Here is an 18,479-nt window from a genome sequence, read left to right on the forward strand (position 1 = left end):
AAATTGTCGAATTGTATGTACAGGTTCAGGGGCCTTAGATCTAGTATAGGTCTGAGGGACCCGCCCTTTTTTGGGTACGAGAAAGTATAGGGAGTAAACTCCTGTGTTTTGATGGTGTTTTGGGACAGGTTCTATTGCATTCTTTTGTAATAGAGATGCAACCTCTTGTCTTAGAAGTATGAGATGTTCCTGTGACATGGGACGTTGTCTGGGTGATATGGTTGGAGGAGTGGAAGTGAGCTCCAGGCAATAACCAGACTGAATTATTTGTCTTACCCACCTGTCTGTGGTGATGGAGTTCCAGACAGGTAGGAACTGTTGTAATCTCCCCCCGACAGGAGTGGAATGGTCTGGGGGGATGGAAGGGAAGCCACTGTTTGGGAGTAGAGGCATTGCAGTCGTTGCCTTTGCCTCTGCCCTTATTGTTGTTACCTCTATATCCTCCTCTGTAATACCCTCTGCTGGGTGAGGTTTGGGTGGGCGCTTTATAAGAAGAGGAGGTGGTGTCAGTTTGAAACTCTTTAGATGCGCCTCTATATGAGGAGCGACGAAAAGACGCTCTATGGGTCTGCGTTTGTAAAGCTCCCATGGATTTTGCCGTATCTGTATCTTTTTTCATCTTCTCTAGTGCACTATCAACTGTTGGACCAAAGAGATGTTGCTGGTCAAAGGGTTGATTTAAAATACTGGCCTGTACTTCTGGTTTGAATCCAGAGATGCGTAGCCATGCATGTCTACGCAACAGTACTCCCGTATTTATTGCTCTAGAGGCTGTGTCTGAAGTGTCTAATGCACAGCGGATTGAGGTATTTGTAATAACCTTGCCTTCTCGTATTGGATCAGAAGCCCTGGTCTTATATTGCTCTGGTAAATGTTGCATGAGTGATTCTAACTCATCATAATGAGCTCAATCATATCTCACTAACAAAGCTTGAGTGGTAGCAATTCTCCAGACATTTGCTGCTTGTGAGATGGTGCGTTTCCCTGAAGCATCTAAAAGCTTAGACTCTTTATCAGGGGGTGGAGCATCCCCTGTTGTCTGCGAGTTAGATCTTTTTCTCGCATTTGATACTACCAATGAGTCTAATAGCAGCTGACCTTTGATGTATGCTGGGTCAGTTGAAGACGCTTTATACTTTTTTCCCAGTCTGGGGTTAATTACCCTGGCTCTGACCGGGTCTTTGAATATCTCTGGTGCATGTCTCACCACTCCACTAAGTATTGGTAATGTGGTTGTGGTTTTATGTAGTGTATCCATGAGGAAATCCTCTTCCACTGGATCTGTGTGTAAGTCTACTCCATGAAATGTGGCTGCTCTATGAATGAGCTGTGTAAACTCAATAGTGTCCTCTGGGGGAGATAGTCCAGAAGGAGATGCGTCATCTTGTGGCAGATCTGGTGCATCTGGCGCATTATAATTCTCCCAGAGATCATCTGATGGCCCAGGAATATTGTCTGGGTCATCTGTGTCGTCTATATGATGCTCACTTTCTACCCCCTGTGAATAATTGTCTTCTTCATCATCCTGTGGTATAATGCTATGTGTGCTGGATGGTGAGTGTACTGGAGAAATATCTGCTGGTATCTCTATTAATGGTGAAGGAATTCTTATGGGGTAAGTTTGAGCCTGCTTTTTGAGAGGAACTGGAGGTGTTTAGGATAGTCCATTTTCCTCTTCTCAGGCACTGTAATAACATGTCCAGTCTTTGGATTAATATGAAGAGTCTTTTGCTTTGGGTCTGGTTGGAAAAGCTCTTCTGCTGGAAAATCCTTTTTTGGTGCTGATTTATCTGGTTTGGGACCAAAATGCTTAGGCTTTACAGTGTCTATTGTCTTTGGAGCGGATTTTGGTTTCGGTTCCGAAGACTTTCTCGGATCTGCGCTCTTTGGATCCGGAATCTTTGCTTCTGAAGTGCGTTTGGAATCGTCGACCTTCAGAGCCGAAGTGTGTTTTGATGCCGAACCAGGCTTCGGGTCGACTTTTTTCGGAACCGGAGAGGTCTTCGGTTCGGCAGACTTGGGATCGTCTTTCGGTGCTGAGTTTGTTTTCGGCTCGACCGGTTTCGGCACCGATGGCTGCTTCGGTGCCAGGGTTAATTTTGGTTTGAGGACCTTTTGCTTGTCGGGACCGGCAGACTGACTCGAGCCCGAGTCGACTCGAGGCTTTCTTGTATTCTTCCTTGCCGAGCCAGAAGGCGGGGCGTCGGAAGGTTTTGGTCGGTGTGCACCCGAACCCGGAGGTGGAGGTGAAACCGAAGCCTGTCCAGATATGGGGAGGTGAACAGGGTCGACGCTTGTACTCATGACCTGTTGACCAGCTGGAATAAGTTTGTCGACCTCCGATTGATCCTTGGCTCCGGAACTGGATCCTCTGCTTCGGAAACGATGTCGTCCTGCTGCTGTTCTTCGGACTCTACTTAGATCGAAGCCTCGTCTATGATGAGGTCTGGTGTCGATGAAGATGACTGCACCATGACTCTTCAAGCTCGACTGTCCCTGATGGTCTACTTGGACCGGAACGATGCGCAGGCCTCACAGTCTCGACTTTCGTGCTCTGGAGACAAGCACAGATTGCAAACCTCATGAAGATCAGTGTGAGGGAATTTGTGTCACACTGAGGGCACTTCTTGAAAGGTGTTCTTTCCATGAGCCAAAGGCCCAATGGCGCAGTTGGGCCCGACGGCCGGACGAACGCTGGAATCGAGAAGCGCAAGCCTTTCTTCGACTTCGGGTAACCGGTATTACTGGCGAAGACGATACCGATGGTATGATGAAGGTCTGGATGTCAAAAGGAGATCGGTAACGGGACCGAACGATAAACACATCGGAGCCCGATGGCGGGAAAAAAACTATCTGAAGATGGAGTTGATGCCCATGCGCACTACGATCTACAGGAGGAGTCATCCAACAGACAAAGACTCTTCCAAGACAAAAACAAAGTGTAATCATCTGGGCCCACCACCAGATGGTGATCTATGCAATAATGTATGGTCTGCAGCCCATATGCCTCGAACAGCTGCTTTATTGGTTTATAGTGGAGCACTTGTTCACATATCTCCACCCCATTCCTGCTCCACATTAGTCCCTCCCTTGCATTTCTTCTGAATATTGCTTTGAAATCCGCCCACCTTGCTCCATCCATTTTTACCTTTGAACCTCTGATTCAAATCTAACACCACTGCTGTCTGGCCCTGTGAGGATGACGCCTAATTATGACTGTTATTGCCCGCTGCTACACACAACCAAATAGAAACATTCAAATATTTTTTTGCGTTTGCTTTTCTTTACTTCTATTGCTTTAAATGGAAAATGAATATTTTTTTTTTTTTACGGAGTTTTATATAGCGCGAACTTGACCCGAAGGTATCGGAGCGCTTTACACAAGCACCAGTTGCGTTACATGAGGACACATCACATTCATTTTTGTTAGGCACGGGGAGGTTAAGTGATTTGCCCAGAATCAAAAGGATGTTGCATGTCTTTGCCGAGCCCTAGCCATTAGGCCACCTGCTCTCACCAATACATAGTTTATTATGTAACATAACCTTTGCTATAGGACTAAGCCCTGCAAGATGTGTTCTGTAGGATTCAAGAGCAAGATTTTGACAAGGCAGTGTTTTTTTTAACCATTTTGCCATTATGTCTGTTTCTGTTGCAGAAAGGTTATTTATTAAACTAGTTACTATGAAATAAAAAAAACTGCTTTGGAACGTTGGGCCTGATTCAAAAGGTAAACTTAGACTGTTGTGTAAGTTTAAGTTTGTTTTGGAATTCCAAAAACTGAATTAGTAAGTTTATGATTATGGAGACTCCGCAGTCGGGGTGGAGAACACGCACATAAAAAGATATGACATGCCTGTGGCAAACGCAGAGGAAGGCGGGACCGCTGAGTGGGAGGGCATCTTCATGCGCGGACTGCTGCTGCTTTCACAAGGAAGCAGTGTTAGTGCTTTCTTCTGTGGGTGAGGTCGCTGAAAGGGCAGAAAGAAAGCGCTGAAATCTCACCCTGAAACCAAACAGTGGTCAGAGGAGCTGTTATGTCACTACTTGCTTATGACAAATTACTGCAAGTAACTAGTGACGTACTTTTGTTGTAACAGGCGCATAATGACATCATAGCACGCCTGTAATCTATACTAATATAATAAAGAGAGAGCCCAAACCTTTGAGGCGGGTAATCTCAGGAACCACAGCACCAATCACAACACCCAATACAGCGTTGGAAAGGGCAGTTGCAGCAGAAGGACATAGGCTATGCAGACGCTCACCATATACATTTAAAAGGTAAAAGAACCGTGCCAGCAAAGTAGTCCCTTGTGGGCGTGTCTGCGTTGTGCTGTGGGCGTGTGCTGGGGGCGTGACAAACGCTGGGGGCGTGTGGTACGTTCCGCCCTTCATGCCATATCTCATATCGTGTGCTAATCCCACCCTGCTCCCTTTAAATACCCCTGCACCCCATAATCACAACCCACCCTTACTCCTTAAAATACCCCAACACCCTTAAACACTAACCCATCTTAACCCTATAAATATACCCTGTACCTCAAAACTCAAACCTATCCCTAAACCCTAAAAATACCCCTGTACCCCAAACCCCAAACCTAGCCGTGAACCCTATAAATACCCCTGTACCTCTAAACCCAAACCTACCCCTGAACCCTAAAAATACCCCTGTACCCCAAAACCCAAACCTAGCTCTGAACCCTAAAAATACCACTGTACCCCAAAACCCAAACCTACCCCTGAACCCTAAAATACCCCTGTACCCCAAAACCCAAACCTAGCCCTGAACCCTTAAAATACACTTGTACCCCAAAACCCAAACCTACCCCATAGCCCTAAAAATATCCCTGTACCCCAAAACCCACACCTAGCCCTGAACCCTAAAAATAACCCTGTACCCCAAAACCCAAACCTACCCCTGAACCATAAAATACCCCTGTACCCCAAAACCCAAACCTAGCCCTGAACCTTAAAAATACCCCTGTACCCCAAAACCCAAACCTAGCCCTGAACCCTTAAAATTCCCCTGTACCCCAAAACCCAAACCTACCCCTGAACCCTACAAATACTCCTATACCCCAAAACCCAAACCTAGCCCTGAACCCTAAAAATACCCATGTACCCCAAAACCCATACCTATCCCCAAACCCTAAAACTACCCCTGTACCCCATAACCCTAAACTATATCTGAACCCTTAAAATACCCAAACACCCCAAAACATATACCTCAGTACCCCAAAACATATACCCCTATACCCATACTTACCTTATCCAAACATAAAAAAAGCATGCTTTTACCATTCATGCATTTACAACGAATTTCGTTGTAAATGTATGCGTGGTAAACGCATATAAAATGTAATGCCATGCGTTATAATGGCATTGCTGAGTCATGGTACTTTCGTAATGAAAGTATGCGGAGTGATGGTAGGCGGAAAGAAAGTTGCGGAATAATGGGTGTTTATCTTCCCCTGGTAAGTACATTGGTGGCACGGCGGCCCACATCTCCATCAACATACTCATATTTTTTCACCACCCATTTGAAAAATGCACAGGTCTCTCTCATTGATGGCCAGCACCGACATACACTTTTAGACACACCTCCCGCCACAAGTTCTAGAATTGCGAACTTTAGAGCTGGGGAGCTACGTTCGAATCTCGGCATCAGCTCAACATACTGTGATTCCAGGCAAATCGCTTTGTCTCCCCGTGCCTACCACAAATGAATGTGTTCTTCTGTAATGTAAATTGTGCTCATGCCATGTTGTCGAGTTTGCTCTATATAATATTGCAAGGATAAATAAAGTAGGGAAACTCGAGTTCACACGCTACTGAACGCGCACTCTTAAGTGCATCAGCAGTGCACTGTGAATCGGAGCATTTCACAGGCCTGTCACAGATAAGAAATGTTATCAAAACGAAATCCTACAAAACAATATACTACTGGCCGGCAGCAATTCATACCCGGACAACGTCGGGACGGGCTGCTAGTAAGAAAATAAAGTAGGAGCTTTAATAAGGAGATAATCCACTCCCACGTATTATTGCCTGTAACAGGTGAATTTTGAAGATACATTGCCTCCTTCTAAAGGATAAAAGAGTAGCCCTGAAAATAGAAATTACTTTATTAAAAGAGATATTTCCCCATACTTATGTGATTTCTTTAGTCTGATGCTTCTCAGACTCCATATGTTACATTGCTGATATGAAAATATGTAATAAGCACTGCATTTGTTTTTGTGCTTCTGTATGAAGTGCAAGGGTTGTATCATAAACAGTGTGGGCCATATTTATCAAAAATTCATACAACACAACGGTGCAAGTCACCTTGTGGCGCTGCGTGAAAGGGAAGGAATGCGCCGTATTTACCCTTATACAGCGCATTCTTGTCCTTTCCTAGTGTTGGCTCACTTTTGGCTGCCTAGCACCAATGCAGGCACCCCTGCGTCATGTTGCAAAGGTGCCCACTTTGCAGGCAGGATCGTTTTTGTGCAGGAAGGGAAATCTTCCTGCACAAAAACATTCCTCAGAACACTTTAAACGAGGAAACAATGAGGAGAAATAGATATTTCTCCTCGTTGCCCCTCTGATGGGGAGGCTTACAATTCTGACACATTCCCAGGTCTACCAATGTTGGTAAAATTGGGAATGTCGCAGAATCCATAGATGGATATGTAGGAACACCAACGCTCCACCATGGGACGCAGCCATGGGGCATCGATCTGCGCTGCTTTGCATTCCCTAGATTTACCAAGCGTCTCAGTGCCACGCAAAGTGGCCTTGCATGGCTTGATAAATCTCATTTAGGTTTTGCGTCGCCCTTGCGTAGCACAAGGGCAACGCAAACCTTGATATATATGCCCATGTGTCTGTACAATTATAGGTGTGTGCCCTCATCTTTTAGCTAAGAATATGCCATGGTGTCAGTTACACGCAACATCATAAACTTGTGAAAAATGTAAAGTGTGTATTTACGCTATCCCAATAGAGGGCGTGCGTCCACACTGATGATTAGGCTTATGAATGAAGAAACACAAATGAATGTGTGCAAAATGAGAAGCACACACAATTGTGGCACTATTGCGAGTTCATAATGCGGCTCAAGATTTTATGCACGACAACAGGAATCTGCATCATAATTTAGAGCAGCCAACTGGCTTTAAAACCAATCTACATTTAACTGGTTCAAAATGTTGAGGCCACCAACAGTTTTTAATAAGAACTGGATGATACCACATTTATTCAATGTGTATTTGCTAATCAGTGCTTAATTTGTAAAAAAGTAAGTCCCAGGTCTCTCGTCAAAAGGCCACTGCAGCTTGCTCTACCCACTGGACGTGGCAAATCACAGTACCTGCAATACTTCGAACCATCACACTGCTCCAAGTGTGACAATTCAGACTATTTAAGGCCCGCGAAGCAATAAGACTGCCTTGGGTGGCAGGAGTTAGTTGGATCTATTGTACATTTAATTAATAAACAGGTTGTTCTGCTTTCTCTAAATTACACAAACAGCACCACCATGTGGCATCTGTCATAAGTGCTGGGGTGTTGTGTAAGTACCGGTACACAGCCCCGGAAACCACAGCTCAAATTAAGCATTGGCTCGCTTAAGGTTACCAAATGTAGGAGAACCGCCATTCATTATAAAGAATACCAAATATAGAAAATGAAATTGATAATGCTTCATTCTGCTATTTGGAAAAGGAACTGAGGACCTAATTTAGAGTTCGGTGGAGCAGTTACTTCAGCCTTATTACAAGCACAAGGCGAACAGGAGGTCCATCCCGTTTTAACAGAGTAGCCCATTCACCAAACTCTAAATCAGGTTCTAACGCTTCAGCAATATGTTCGTCTCTGTGTGACGTAAGCTAGTAGATACTTTGTGGCATATGCAGGTCAATATAGTGTTTATTATGGACAACCTGGATGTTCAAATTCCAATAATGATGTTGAAATCCTCTGAATGCCCTAAAAAACCGAAGGTTAAAGAAGCCATTTTTTTTCAATATTTTTGGTTGATTGATGGATTGCTCTTAGAGCTGCATGCATACTGATTCAGGTAACAGCAATGTTCAAACCTGTTTTGCTCTGGCTAAAACCGGTTGTACCAGCACGGTCACAGAGCAGTTGCCCTTGAAATCGAGGAGTCACAGCGACACAAGGTGTTCCGCACATAACTAAGGCTGTTCAATAGAAGTATATACTTACAAAGGAGGCCCATCATACTCACATGCAGGAGGATGTAGCAGTCACCTTCAAAAAAACTCCCATAGGCCTTTTCCGGAAGTGGGACCATCTCCATTTTCTGCAACAAGATAAGAGAGGTGACTTTTTAAACATGCATACCAAGTAGTTCTGCAGCCATTTCTGCAAGTACAGTCACATGCATGAGGTCCTAATAAAGGATTACAAGCATTGTACAAATGTAAGATAAAATAGTATATTAGAATCCCCCCAAAAAAGAAAAACATGTCTTCTGACAGGGGTCTGTCTGCGGTTTGTTCATACTACATTGACTCCATGCGTATATGCAAGATTACCTTCAAGACATTCAGGAGTTTATTTAATTTATTTTATTTTTATTTAATGCGATTTTTTATAGCGCAAACTTTACCCGAAGGTGTCAGAGCGCTTTACATAAGAACCAGTTGCAAAACATAAGGATTTAGGATTACATGTGTTACATAAAAGATACACACAGAAAAAAATTGCAAATGTACATGATGTAAAGTCACACAAAGAAGAGACTGGTGATTATAGTTATCTCTATATACATAGGGAAGGGATACGAAGGGATATACTCTCTGGAAGTTTCCAAGAGGCTGTAGGCTGGAAGGGTTGTTGTTACTTGTGGATGAACTGTTATGATGCAGCCCTGACACTGCTTAGCCCTTATCTATGAATAATTGTGCAGAGATGTCCAACAACTTAGACTCATTTCTCCAAACATATTTTGGGGGGGCAAGGGTGTAACCCCTAAATTTTGCGACAAAACTCCGGTCTATTACCTACGGACACTTGCATGGACCACTGTAAGCCTGGTTTTCAAATGTTTGCCACTAAGCAGGGGAGAGTGTGAGGCTCACAGAAAAACAGGGGAGATTAAATGTATATCCGTTTAACCTCTTCTATTTGCTTGCCTAGATTTAACAAAAACAAGCATTGCAAAAGCCAACATTATTATTATTATTATTATGCGTTCTTATATAGCGCTCGATTACCCATAGGCATCTCGGCGCTTGCCTTGGGAACCCGTCCTGGCTTCCCCAAGGTGAAAGCCAGGCATCCCGCCGCGGGGGGGCCGTAGTGGAGATTAAGCAGGCTAATGCCCAGAGCTGCAGAGTGTGAACCCGTGATTCGAGTAGGCACCGAAGCGAGAATTATCGAGTCCGTGGATATTTGGGCTCAAGGCCCTGCCGCGTCGGGAATTGAACCCTGGTCCCGGGTCTGACCTCTGCTTCAGGGTCTGCCTCCTCTAACCAGTGAGCCACACTTCTCCACTTCTCCAACATGGCTTGGTATGGTAAATATTACATATGTTTATTTGTTTGCAAGCATATGCAATAGACATTGCAAGCGTAAAAGTAATTACAAATTTAAATGCCACCGGATAAAGGTGGCATGTATAGTTTTGCAAAAAGAAAGTAAGTAAAAAATTATTAATCACTAAATAAATAAAATTAAAAACATGAAAGTAAAGCAGAAATGAAAGCAGAGATTAAACTACCTTCTAGGCGTATGTGCACACGCCTAAGAGAAGAATGTCTTCTTCACTCATGATGAGAGACAATGGCCGAAGTGGACTGACACATTGCCGCAAGCTCGAGGGTGTGGTGGGCAGAAGCAAGATGTAAAGGACACCTGAACAGACCAATGTATGAAGACCGCTGACAGAAAGACCCTCTAGGGATATCCTGGAGAGCTCAAATTTGTCAAAGATGTATGGGAAGAAATTGTCCTAGGCAATACCACAGTCACCAGAATACCAATGGAGTGTTGGCAGAGAACACTAAGAGTGATGGTTTGGCAAGGGAAAATAACTAAGGAACCAACCCCCCACTAAGGAGAGGGACGTGTCTGCCAGCAGTTAAATGACTAACAGGGTTCCATGGAATCTTTAGAGTTGGTGAAATCTGGGAAACCAGTCATATCAAAGCATTTGGGCAGTTAGTAGACAAATGTTAACTGCACAATTCACAATTCTTTAGATGCCTACAAATCAGGAATGAACTAGAAGGATGCAAAATGAAATTCACATAAGTCCCAGAGCTGAACACACTACAGTCTAAGCTAGTTCTTAAAGAACTGGAGGAAAATAAACTGTCAAGACTGTGGAGACAGAGTGTAATCAGAAATTGCTATACTAATCGCACATGGACTGGAAGTGAGCGGCACCATAATGTTTATGTTTGTAATTTGTTTGGCTGTTGTTGAAATGGTTAAATCCAATAAAGAAAGCTATTAAAAAAGAAAACTCCTACGTGTATTCAGATATTTGTATGTATTTTTATGAAATTTAGTTTGGAAGCATAGAGCTGGCAATTTAAATTAAGATGTCTCCTTACATGGATGAAAGAATAGATTAATACCACTCATATGAATGCATGTACACCGGAAACAGATGTCATGCCAACGTATGAGTAACCACTCTATTACCCAATCCCACTAAACACCAGATTCATTAAAACATTTGAAATGCTACTCATCATGGATTTACACCTTCATATTGTGTAGGTTAACACGTTTTGGTGGCTATACAGAATGCTGTCAAGACTGCACCTCAACGTATATTCATTTGGTGGATTTCAAAAATGTACCTATGAACCACTAGGTGTACTTAAACTACTATTTTCCCCCCACGACAAAATATTTTCCCAGCGGAGAAGCTCATTACACGTAAATCAATGAAATATGCACATATATTGACTGCTTTCATACTTGAAACTGGAGTGGCTTTCCAATTTGTAAATGAGCTGCAAAACATCTCTGGAACACCACCTACACAGTTCATAGTTGGAGATTTTCTCTACAAGACAATCTTCAAAAATGACATATTTTTTTCCATAAGTAAATGTGATCTGTGGATTGATGACAATATCACCATAAGGGAAGCCGACACTGGATTTTATTTGATTTAAGTTTATAAAGCGCAAACAATTACCCTAAGTTGTCTCGGCGCTTTAAGAACCAGGTTAGGATTTATAAAAGAGCCACGTTTTTAGTAACTTATGGAAGCTCCAAAGAGAGGGAGCAGATTTTATCTCTGCGTTAAGGCAATTTCAGATTTTTTTTTTCAAAGATGTTTTTATTAGAAATTTCGGTGCATACATTACACAGGCAAAAACTTGTACCATCAAGAGATCCACACAGTGGAACATCAGCTGCAAAGGAAGTTGGTAAATAGGCTGAGGGCCTCAATCAGAATAAGTCAGCTCCGTTTCCTATTAAGGAACGTAAATAAAAGTTACAGCTGCTAAACAGTCGGAGCGTTTCTTTTTTCCTGAACAATGTAAAATTATGACCAACATACAATATTGCTAAGCAATCAGGCAGTTCAGTGTCAAACTTATCGTAGGACCATGACAATACCTTCTCCAGAGCATACATCTGGGGTGCTATAGGAGAACGAAATCCAGCTCAACACCTCGTGTTCCAACGTGGGACGGGCCTGTATAGGACAACAACAGAAAACAACCCAACCCCCCCCCCCCCATGCCCTCCCCCCACCCTACCCGTGGTGGCGGCAACAAACAAACAATCCGGAGACTGGACGGCTTTTCATACATTAATCAAAATTGAAAAAGATGGAGAACTCTGATGGAATGGGGGAAAACTGCAGAAGGGAGGACCCGAGAGAGGAAGGAAACCAGGGGACCCCATTTGAATTCAAAGTTCTTGTAGTCGTCTCTAAAGATATCGTCCATACGTTCCAGACTTAGAAATCTCCAGAGACGAGAATGCCAGAGAGAAATCGCCGGAGCCTCCCTCCTCTTCCAAGCGGCCACCAGGGTGACCTTAGCCGCGCCAATGCAGAGCCACATAATCATTTTGTCAGCTCGGGTCTGATGTTCAAGAGCGGGATCTCGGAGCCCCAGGAGGGTCCCCGCCATGGTGGTAGGGACCGGATATCCCAGCATATCCTTCATTTGAGCTCAAAAAAATTCCCAGAATGGGCGGATAGTTGGGCAGTCCCACCATATGTGCCTAAAGTCACCCAGAAGCCCACATCCTCTCCAGCATCTGTCCGAAGACGTGGGGAAGATTTGTTGGAAGGGTGTAAATACCAATCCATCATGGTCTTGAGACGGGCTTCCCTGAGGTCCGTGGAGTGATTAAAGCGGGAAATATCGGACCAGAGGTGAGTCCACAAGTCGGAAATTGGGCGCTGGACCAGACCCTCCCACATGGGCATGTATCTAGGGCGCGGGGAGAGCGCAGTCTTAAGCAAGAAACTATAGATGAAGGAAATCACCCCTTTCATAGAAGCGGTTTTGGAAAGGAAGGCTTCAAATTTTGTAAAGGGACAAGTAGCAGCTTCCTGAATTTGAGGAGTAAGAGCCCAGTGCATCAATTGCGTGTAGTGGTACCTTTCTGTGTTTTCTAAGTCAAATTCCCTCTTACAGTCGTCGAAGGTGAGAGGATCACAGTTGTGGAACAAGTGAATGAGAGCAAGACAACCACCCTTCTTCCATGCCTCAAAGGGCCCCTCATGGTTGGGCTGGGGGAAACGCTGGATTGTGGTGGATTGGGGTAAAAGGCGACGGGAAAGAGGTCCATCTATCGTCGCCCGATATTGTGTCCCAAACTTTAAGAGTGGTCCGCCTAGGTGTACTAATGTATGTGTTCGGAGGTCTGTCCTTGCGAGGGCACCAAACCAAATCCCAAATAGTCTGGCCCGTCACGCTACGGTCCATATGGAACCAGTGTTTCTCAGAGTCTCGTTGGGACCATTCGACTAAAACTCTCAGTTGGGCCGCCTTATAGTATAGATGAATGTCTGGTAAATCCAACACCCCCTCAGTGTGGGAGCGGCGAAGCAACAAGTAAGAGAAGCGCGCTCGACCACCCTGCCAAATAAAACGCACAATCATGGCCTTCATTCGCCGAAAAAAATCACGCTCCAGCTCAATAGGTAATGCTTGAAATAGATAAAGTAGCTTGGGCAGGAGAGTCACCTTCACAGCGTGAATGCGGCCTAGCCATGATAGGAAGAGCGGCTTCCACTTTGTGAGCTCCACTTGGATGCGCGTGAGGAGCGAAGGGAAGTTAGCTGCATATATCCCGCGAATACTTGATGTCAGTTGGACCCCCAGGTATTGAATGGTTGTAGAGGCCCAAGCCAGTGAGGTGAGAGATCTGAGTCTAAGGACCGCCTCCGGTGATAGGGTAAGATTCAGTATAAATGATTTACTAGAATTAATTTTAAACCCAGAAACGAGCTCGTAGCGTTCAAGTTCCGACTGCAGACCCGTGAGAGAGGTTTCAAACTCCGACAAGGAAAAAAGGACATCGTCCGCAAATAGGGATATTTTCTGGGGTTCCCCTGTGAACTGGATGTCCCGGATAACCGGGCTATTCCTGATTGCAAGGGCCAGAGGTTCGATGCTTAGGGCAAAAAGTAAGGGAGAGAGGGGACAACCCTGTCGGGTCCCTCTCGAATTTGGAAAAGTAGGCGAAGGCACCCCATTGACGACCACCTTGGAGTGGGGAAGACGATAATTAGCCCTGATCATGTTAAGAAATTTGGGAGCGAAGCCAAATGCCGTGAGTGTGCGGAAGAGGAAAGCCCAATCAACCCTATCAAAGGCCTTCACGGCATCCAGGCCTACTAAGGCCGCTGGGAATTGACGCCAGTTAGCCTTCTCTATAAGATGTATAATTCTGCAGGTGTTATCGTGCGTCTGGCGGCCTTTAATGAAACCGGACTGGTCAGGGTGGATAAGAAAGGGCATGAGATCATTTAGGCGTTTGGCAATGATGGAGGAGTATAGGTTAGCATCTAAGTTTAACAGGGATATAGGCCTATAAGAGGCGCAACATTGGGGGTCTTTGCCTGGCTTGGGGATGACTGAGATCGCTGCTTCCAACATCGTACCCGAGGTCGCACCGTCTTCTGCCATTTTTGTTAAAAAGGGTGTCGAGATAGGGAGACAGGTCAGGGGTAAAAGTCTTATAGAAAAGAGCCGTGTAGCCTTCAGGCCCCGGAGCTTTATTAGGTTTCAAGGCTTTGATGGCTGAGGTGACATCCTCCAAGGTGATAGGGGCAGTGAGAAGGTCATTCCATGCATCCGAAACTTGTGGCAGAGGCAATGACTGGAGGTATTCTTGCTGCGCCATCTCATCTAAAGAATCTCCGGGGTATAGGTCCCAATAGAAAGACCCAAAAATGGCCGCCTTATCCTCATCTTTATGCACTACCGTCCCCGACGGGTCCAAGATGCCACCAATGTACTCTTTCTCCCGCTTGTCCCTCAGTTGACGGGCTAAGTGTCTACCAACTTTGTTACCTTGGGTGTAGGAAAGGTGGCGCAGTTTAGGATGAGTGAATTTCGCCCTATTAGTATAAATGGTCCTCAATTTACCTCTAAGAGCTGTGAGTTGGCGTTGTGTTTGCCTCGTGGGGTTAGTTTTATGAAGACCTTCAAGAGTGGATAATTAGGTTTCCAGGGATTCCCGCTCACGAGCGCGCTGTCTGTTCAGGGCGGTATTAAGAGTTATGCATTCACCTCGGAGAACAGCCTTTAAGGTGTCCCAGGTTATGAACTCTGATGTGTCCTCTGGTCGATTGACCTTAAAAAATTCAGTGATGACGGTCCGTAGTTTAGTACACGATTCCTTATCACGAACAAGAGAGGGAGGAAAGTACCATTTGGGAGTCGTCAGCGCAGTACCCCGCCATTGAAGACAGAATGAATACAAACTATGGTCGGGGATGGTAGAGGAGCGATCTTAGCGTCTTGCAAGTCACCCTATAACGACTGACTAATGAATATATAGCCCCAATGGGAATAGGTACGGTGAACGTGGGAAAAAAACGTATATTCACGTGTCTGTGGGTAAAGCGTGCGCCATGTGTCCAAAAGGCCTAGTTCTCGCATTTGCTGTTGTGTTTTCCCTGAAAAGGAGCCTGCATCTACACGCTGTAAATGGGTACTATCAAGCTCTTTCTGCCAGATTAAATTAAAATCACCCATCAGAATCAGTTGGCCTTCTGCAAAATCTGTGAATTTCCCCAAAACTGTGTGTAAGAAAGTCGTCTGGCCTGCATGGGGAGCATATAGAGCCGCAAAGGTGCAAAATCGTCCCCTAAGGCGGCGCTTGACCATGATCCAGCGGCCGTCCTGTTCGCTGTGGACTCCCAGGGGTTGGAATTGGATAGCAGAGCGAAACATTATGGCTACCTCCCAGTGTTTCGTGTGTTCAGAGGATCTGTAAATGAGGGGGAAGAGTTTGTGCTTAAGGCGGGAGTTTTCCGATCTGGTTAAGTGGGTCTCTTGCAGCGCCACCACATCTAAATGATGGTCTACTATGTATTTCCAGACTTTGAGCCGCTTCTGTGGAGAATTAAGGCCCTTGACATTCCAGGTGGCAATGGCGATTGGCGTCATAGCAGCAGTAAGGCAACGACAATCCCCTCACGCCCATTGTAACCCCTCAGAGCCCCCCCAGGGATGCCCCCACAAAATTACAGAAAGCTACAGACAGCCGATGGCATCCTCTTCTAACAGCCCAGCCTCCAGAAAAACAGTAGTTAAAAAGCTGCCACCGCCACCCCACCCAACCCCACCCAAAACCCCCTAAAAAAGAAAGAACAAATGAACACAAGCTGGAGAAACAAGCAAAAGTTCTGATCTCGTCATGAGGTCAAAAGGACCCCTTTGAGATCATTGAGGACTTCAGGTCCGAGGACCCGGTCCACGCCCGCTCCATAGGGCAATCAAGACAGTAAGCAGTATGGCAGTGTTTAAGGTCACATTTGGCAACTCAGATAAGTGGGATCACTATTTGTAAACCTGAAAAGACAAAATTCAGCGATACAGAGAAAGTCCTGTGGAGGCCAAGGGTTCTTCAGTGGATGAGAAGGTTCCATCGGTGTAGAGGCAGGGGCCGCAGCGGGGCTCAAGAGTGCGAACCTCTCGGCTCACCCGGTAGATGCAGGCCCCTACCGCAGGTCCTCAGGAGGAGTTACTAACAGTGGGAGGCATCGTGAAACATTGACGAAGCGGAAGAGCCCCCCAAATAGACAGTCAGGAAGAATCAGCGCCGCGAACGCCGCAACCAAGCGGAGGTGGATGGGCCTCCAGCGGTAGATCCTCCCTGGTTGTCCGTCACTGGTGTCTCCGCAGACGCGAAAACGCCTAGCAGATCCATTCCTTCCTGAAGATCAGTAATATGGCGTCTCTTGTTCTGGAATTCGAAGCTGAGCCCAAAGGGATATGTCCATCTATACCTAATTTTATCATTGCGTAGTTTAGTAGTAACAGGTCGGAGCGATTGCCTCCAGACTAGCGTTGCAGGAGCGACGCCTTGATAGATGCTACAGGAGAAGTTCTGGAAGGAGATGGAGTCTTTAGCCCTCGCCGCCTGTAAAACCGTCTCCTTAGTTTTGTAGGAATAGAATTTCGCCATGATATCTCGTGGCCGCTTCTTCCCTCCTTGCTGCGGTGACCCCACACGGTGGGTTCCATCCAGCTTTATCTTGAGAGACTGGGGGAAGACAATCTCTGAGAAGAGACCTATCACAAAAGCCTCCAGGTCAGGCCCCTCTGCGCCCTCTTCCAGATCTCTAATACGCAGATTCTCCCTACAATGTCTATTCTCGAGATCCTCCCCTTTCAGGTGCGCCTGTAGTAGCTGGTCCTTGAGTGTTCGGACATCGTCTCTGAGCTCGACCGAAGGTTGCTCCTGTTCCTGTTGGTGCGCTTCAAAGTCAAGGACTCTCGTACCCACGGAGTCAACATCTTGTTGCAAGGAGGCAGGATAGGCCATGCTACACCAAAGGTTTTGGAGCAAGTACTCTGCTGTCTGATGGTTGGCCCCTTTTTAACAGGGGTGTTGCTGTACTCGGTGATTGCATTCCTCCTTTTTAGCAGCTCTGAAGATAAAACAAAAAAGCTATGTTGAGCATTAAACCTTCTGTAATCCAGTCCCTCCCTCCCCCATAAACCATGTAAGCAAGCATCCCGTCATTGCAGACACTTCTGCACAGCTCCTGTAGAAATCATGCCATGTTGCATGGGACATCTTGCCTTGCCTGTTCCCAATGTGTTACTGTCTGCTCTGGCCAGGTCCTGACACTTGTTGATACCGAAGTAGTCGGAGATGACTGTGCTTATAGAAAAGTCACAATGTTTACTGACAGGCTGTTGCCCTTGATCTACAACATGGACAAAGTCAGTTATGCAGCAGGCAATGCCTAACATGAAAGGTTTGCATGGCACGTGCCTATCTTGGACCATACTGGAGCAAATATAATGGCCTGCAAAGAAATCCACATATTTCCAAAAAGGCAAGAAAAAGCCACTCCTTTTCCATTCTATGGAGGGACATTCTACAAATTTAAGAGAAATACAAATGTATGATGCAGAAAGAGAAAGGTTCCAAAGACGTGTTGGCCTATGTGGAACAGATGTCCACTGTACGCCTATGAGGGCAGGTTAGAATCCATGCCAGGCTTTTAGGATTACCATTGACAATATAAATGAGTACCAATGAGATTGAATGAATGTATTTTTTATTTTATGTGATAATCCTGAAAATCTAGTATCGGATTGGCCTTTCTGGGCCCATGATGGACACACCTAATCCCATGACTGTTTAAGGCTCTATGTTCTTTTACTTGTGATGTTCTAAAGTTTGCTTCCCAGCTAAACTTCTCATGCCCACCAAGCATATAATAGATGGAATTAACCAACATAATGTAAGCGTCTGAGCTTGCTTGCTTTGCATTTTGAAAATACTGTATTTTCAACTCTCATAACTTATTTCCTTTAATTTGGAAAATATTCAGCTAATGCCATTCTCTTGACATTAAGGAGAGCCTGGCTCAGGCAGCCAAAGCCTAAATCCCCTCTGTGCCACTTTCCGTATTGTTGTGAGGAGATGGTACAATGATGAGGCCTCCGAGGTACTGCACAGCCTTGACAGCCATGGAACATATACAGATCCTAGTGTAGGACCAAACAGAGAACTTGAAACTGCTTCGGTACTATATATTGTGGAACACAGAGCAGACTAAATGGGCATGACTCACCTATCTGACATGACTGATAATTCTAAGCACAACTGGTGTCACTGTAAGCAGGTGCCTGCTTTTGTCATAACAGCACCAGTTCTGCATCAATACAGATTGGCCAAATACAGAATTGGAGGCCAAAGCAATTACAACTGACAGCATCTGTGGACTTATACACATTCCCTCCTAGAACGTAGCATCTGGTTGAGGTTGCCAAAGATAGGAGCATTCACATTCT

The 18,479-nt window shown here is 45.3% G+C and overlaps 1 protein-coding gene across 1 annotated transcript in view; it reads right to left on the bottom strand.

The window, feature by feature from the left end:
- The window catches only part of VILL (villin like), a 337,454-nt gene that overhangs the window by 224,927 nt on the left and 94,048 nt on the right, over nt 1–18,479 (bottom strand). The window contains exon 3 of the mRNA XM_078665275.1: nt 8,237–8,311. Within this exon, the coding sequence (XP_078521401.1) occupies nt 8,237–8,311 (75 nt within the window). The remainder of the gene's footprint in view (nt 1–8,236; nt 8,312–18,479) is intronic.

The sequence above is a fragment of the Lissotriton helveticus genome, chromosome 10 (assembly GCF_964261635.1).
Source record: "Lissotriton helveticus chromosome 10, aLisHel1.1, whole genome shotgun sequence".
In the NCBI taxonomy this organism is placed as follows: Eukaryota; Metazoa; Chordata; class Amphibia; order Caudata; family Salamandridae; genus Lissotriton; species Lissotriton helveticus.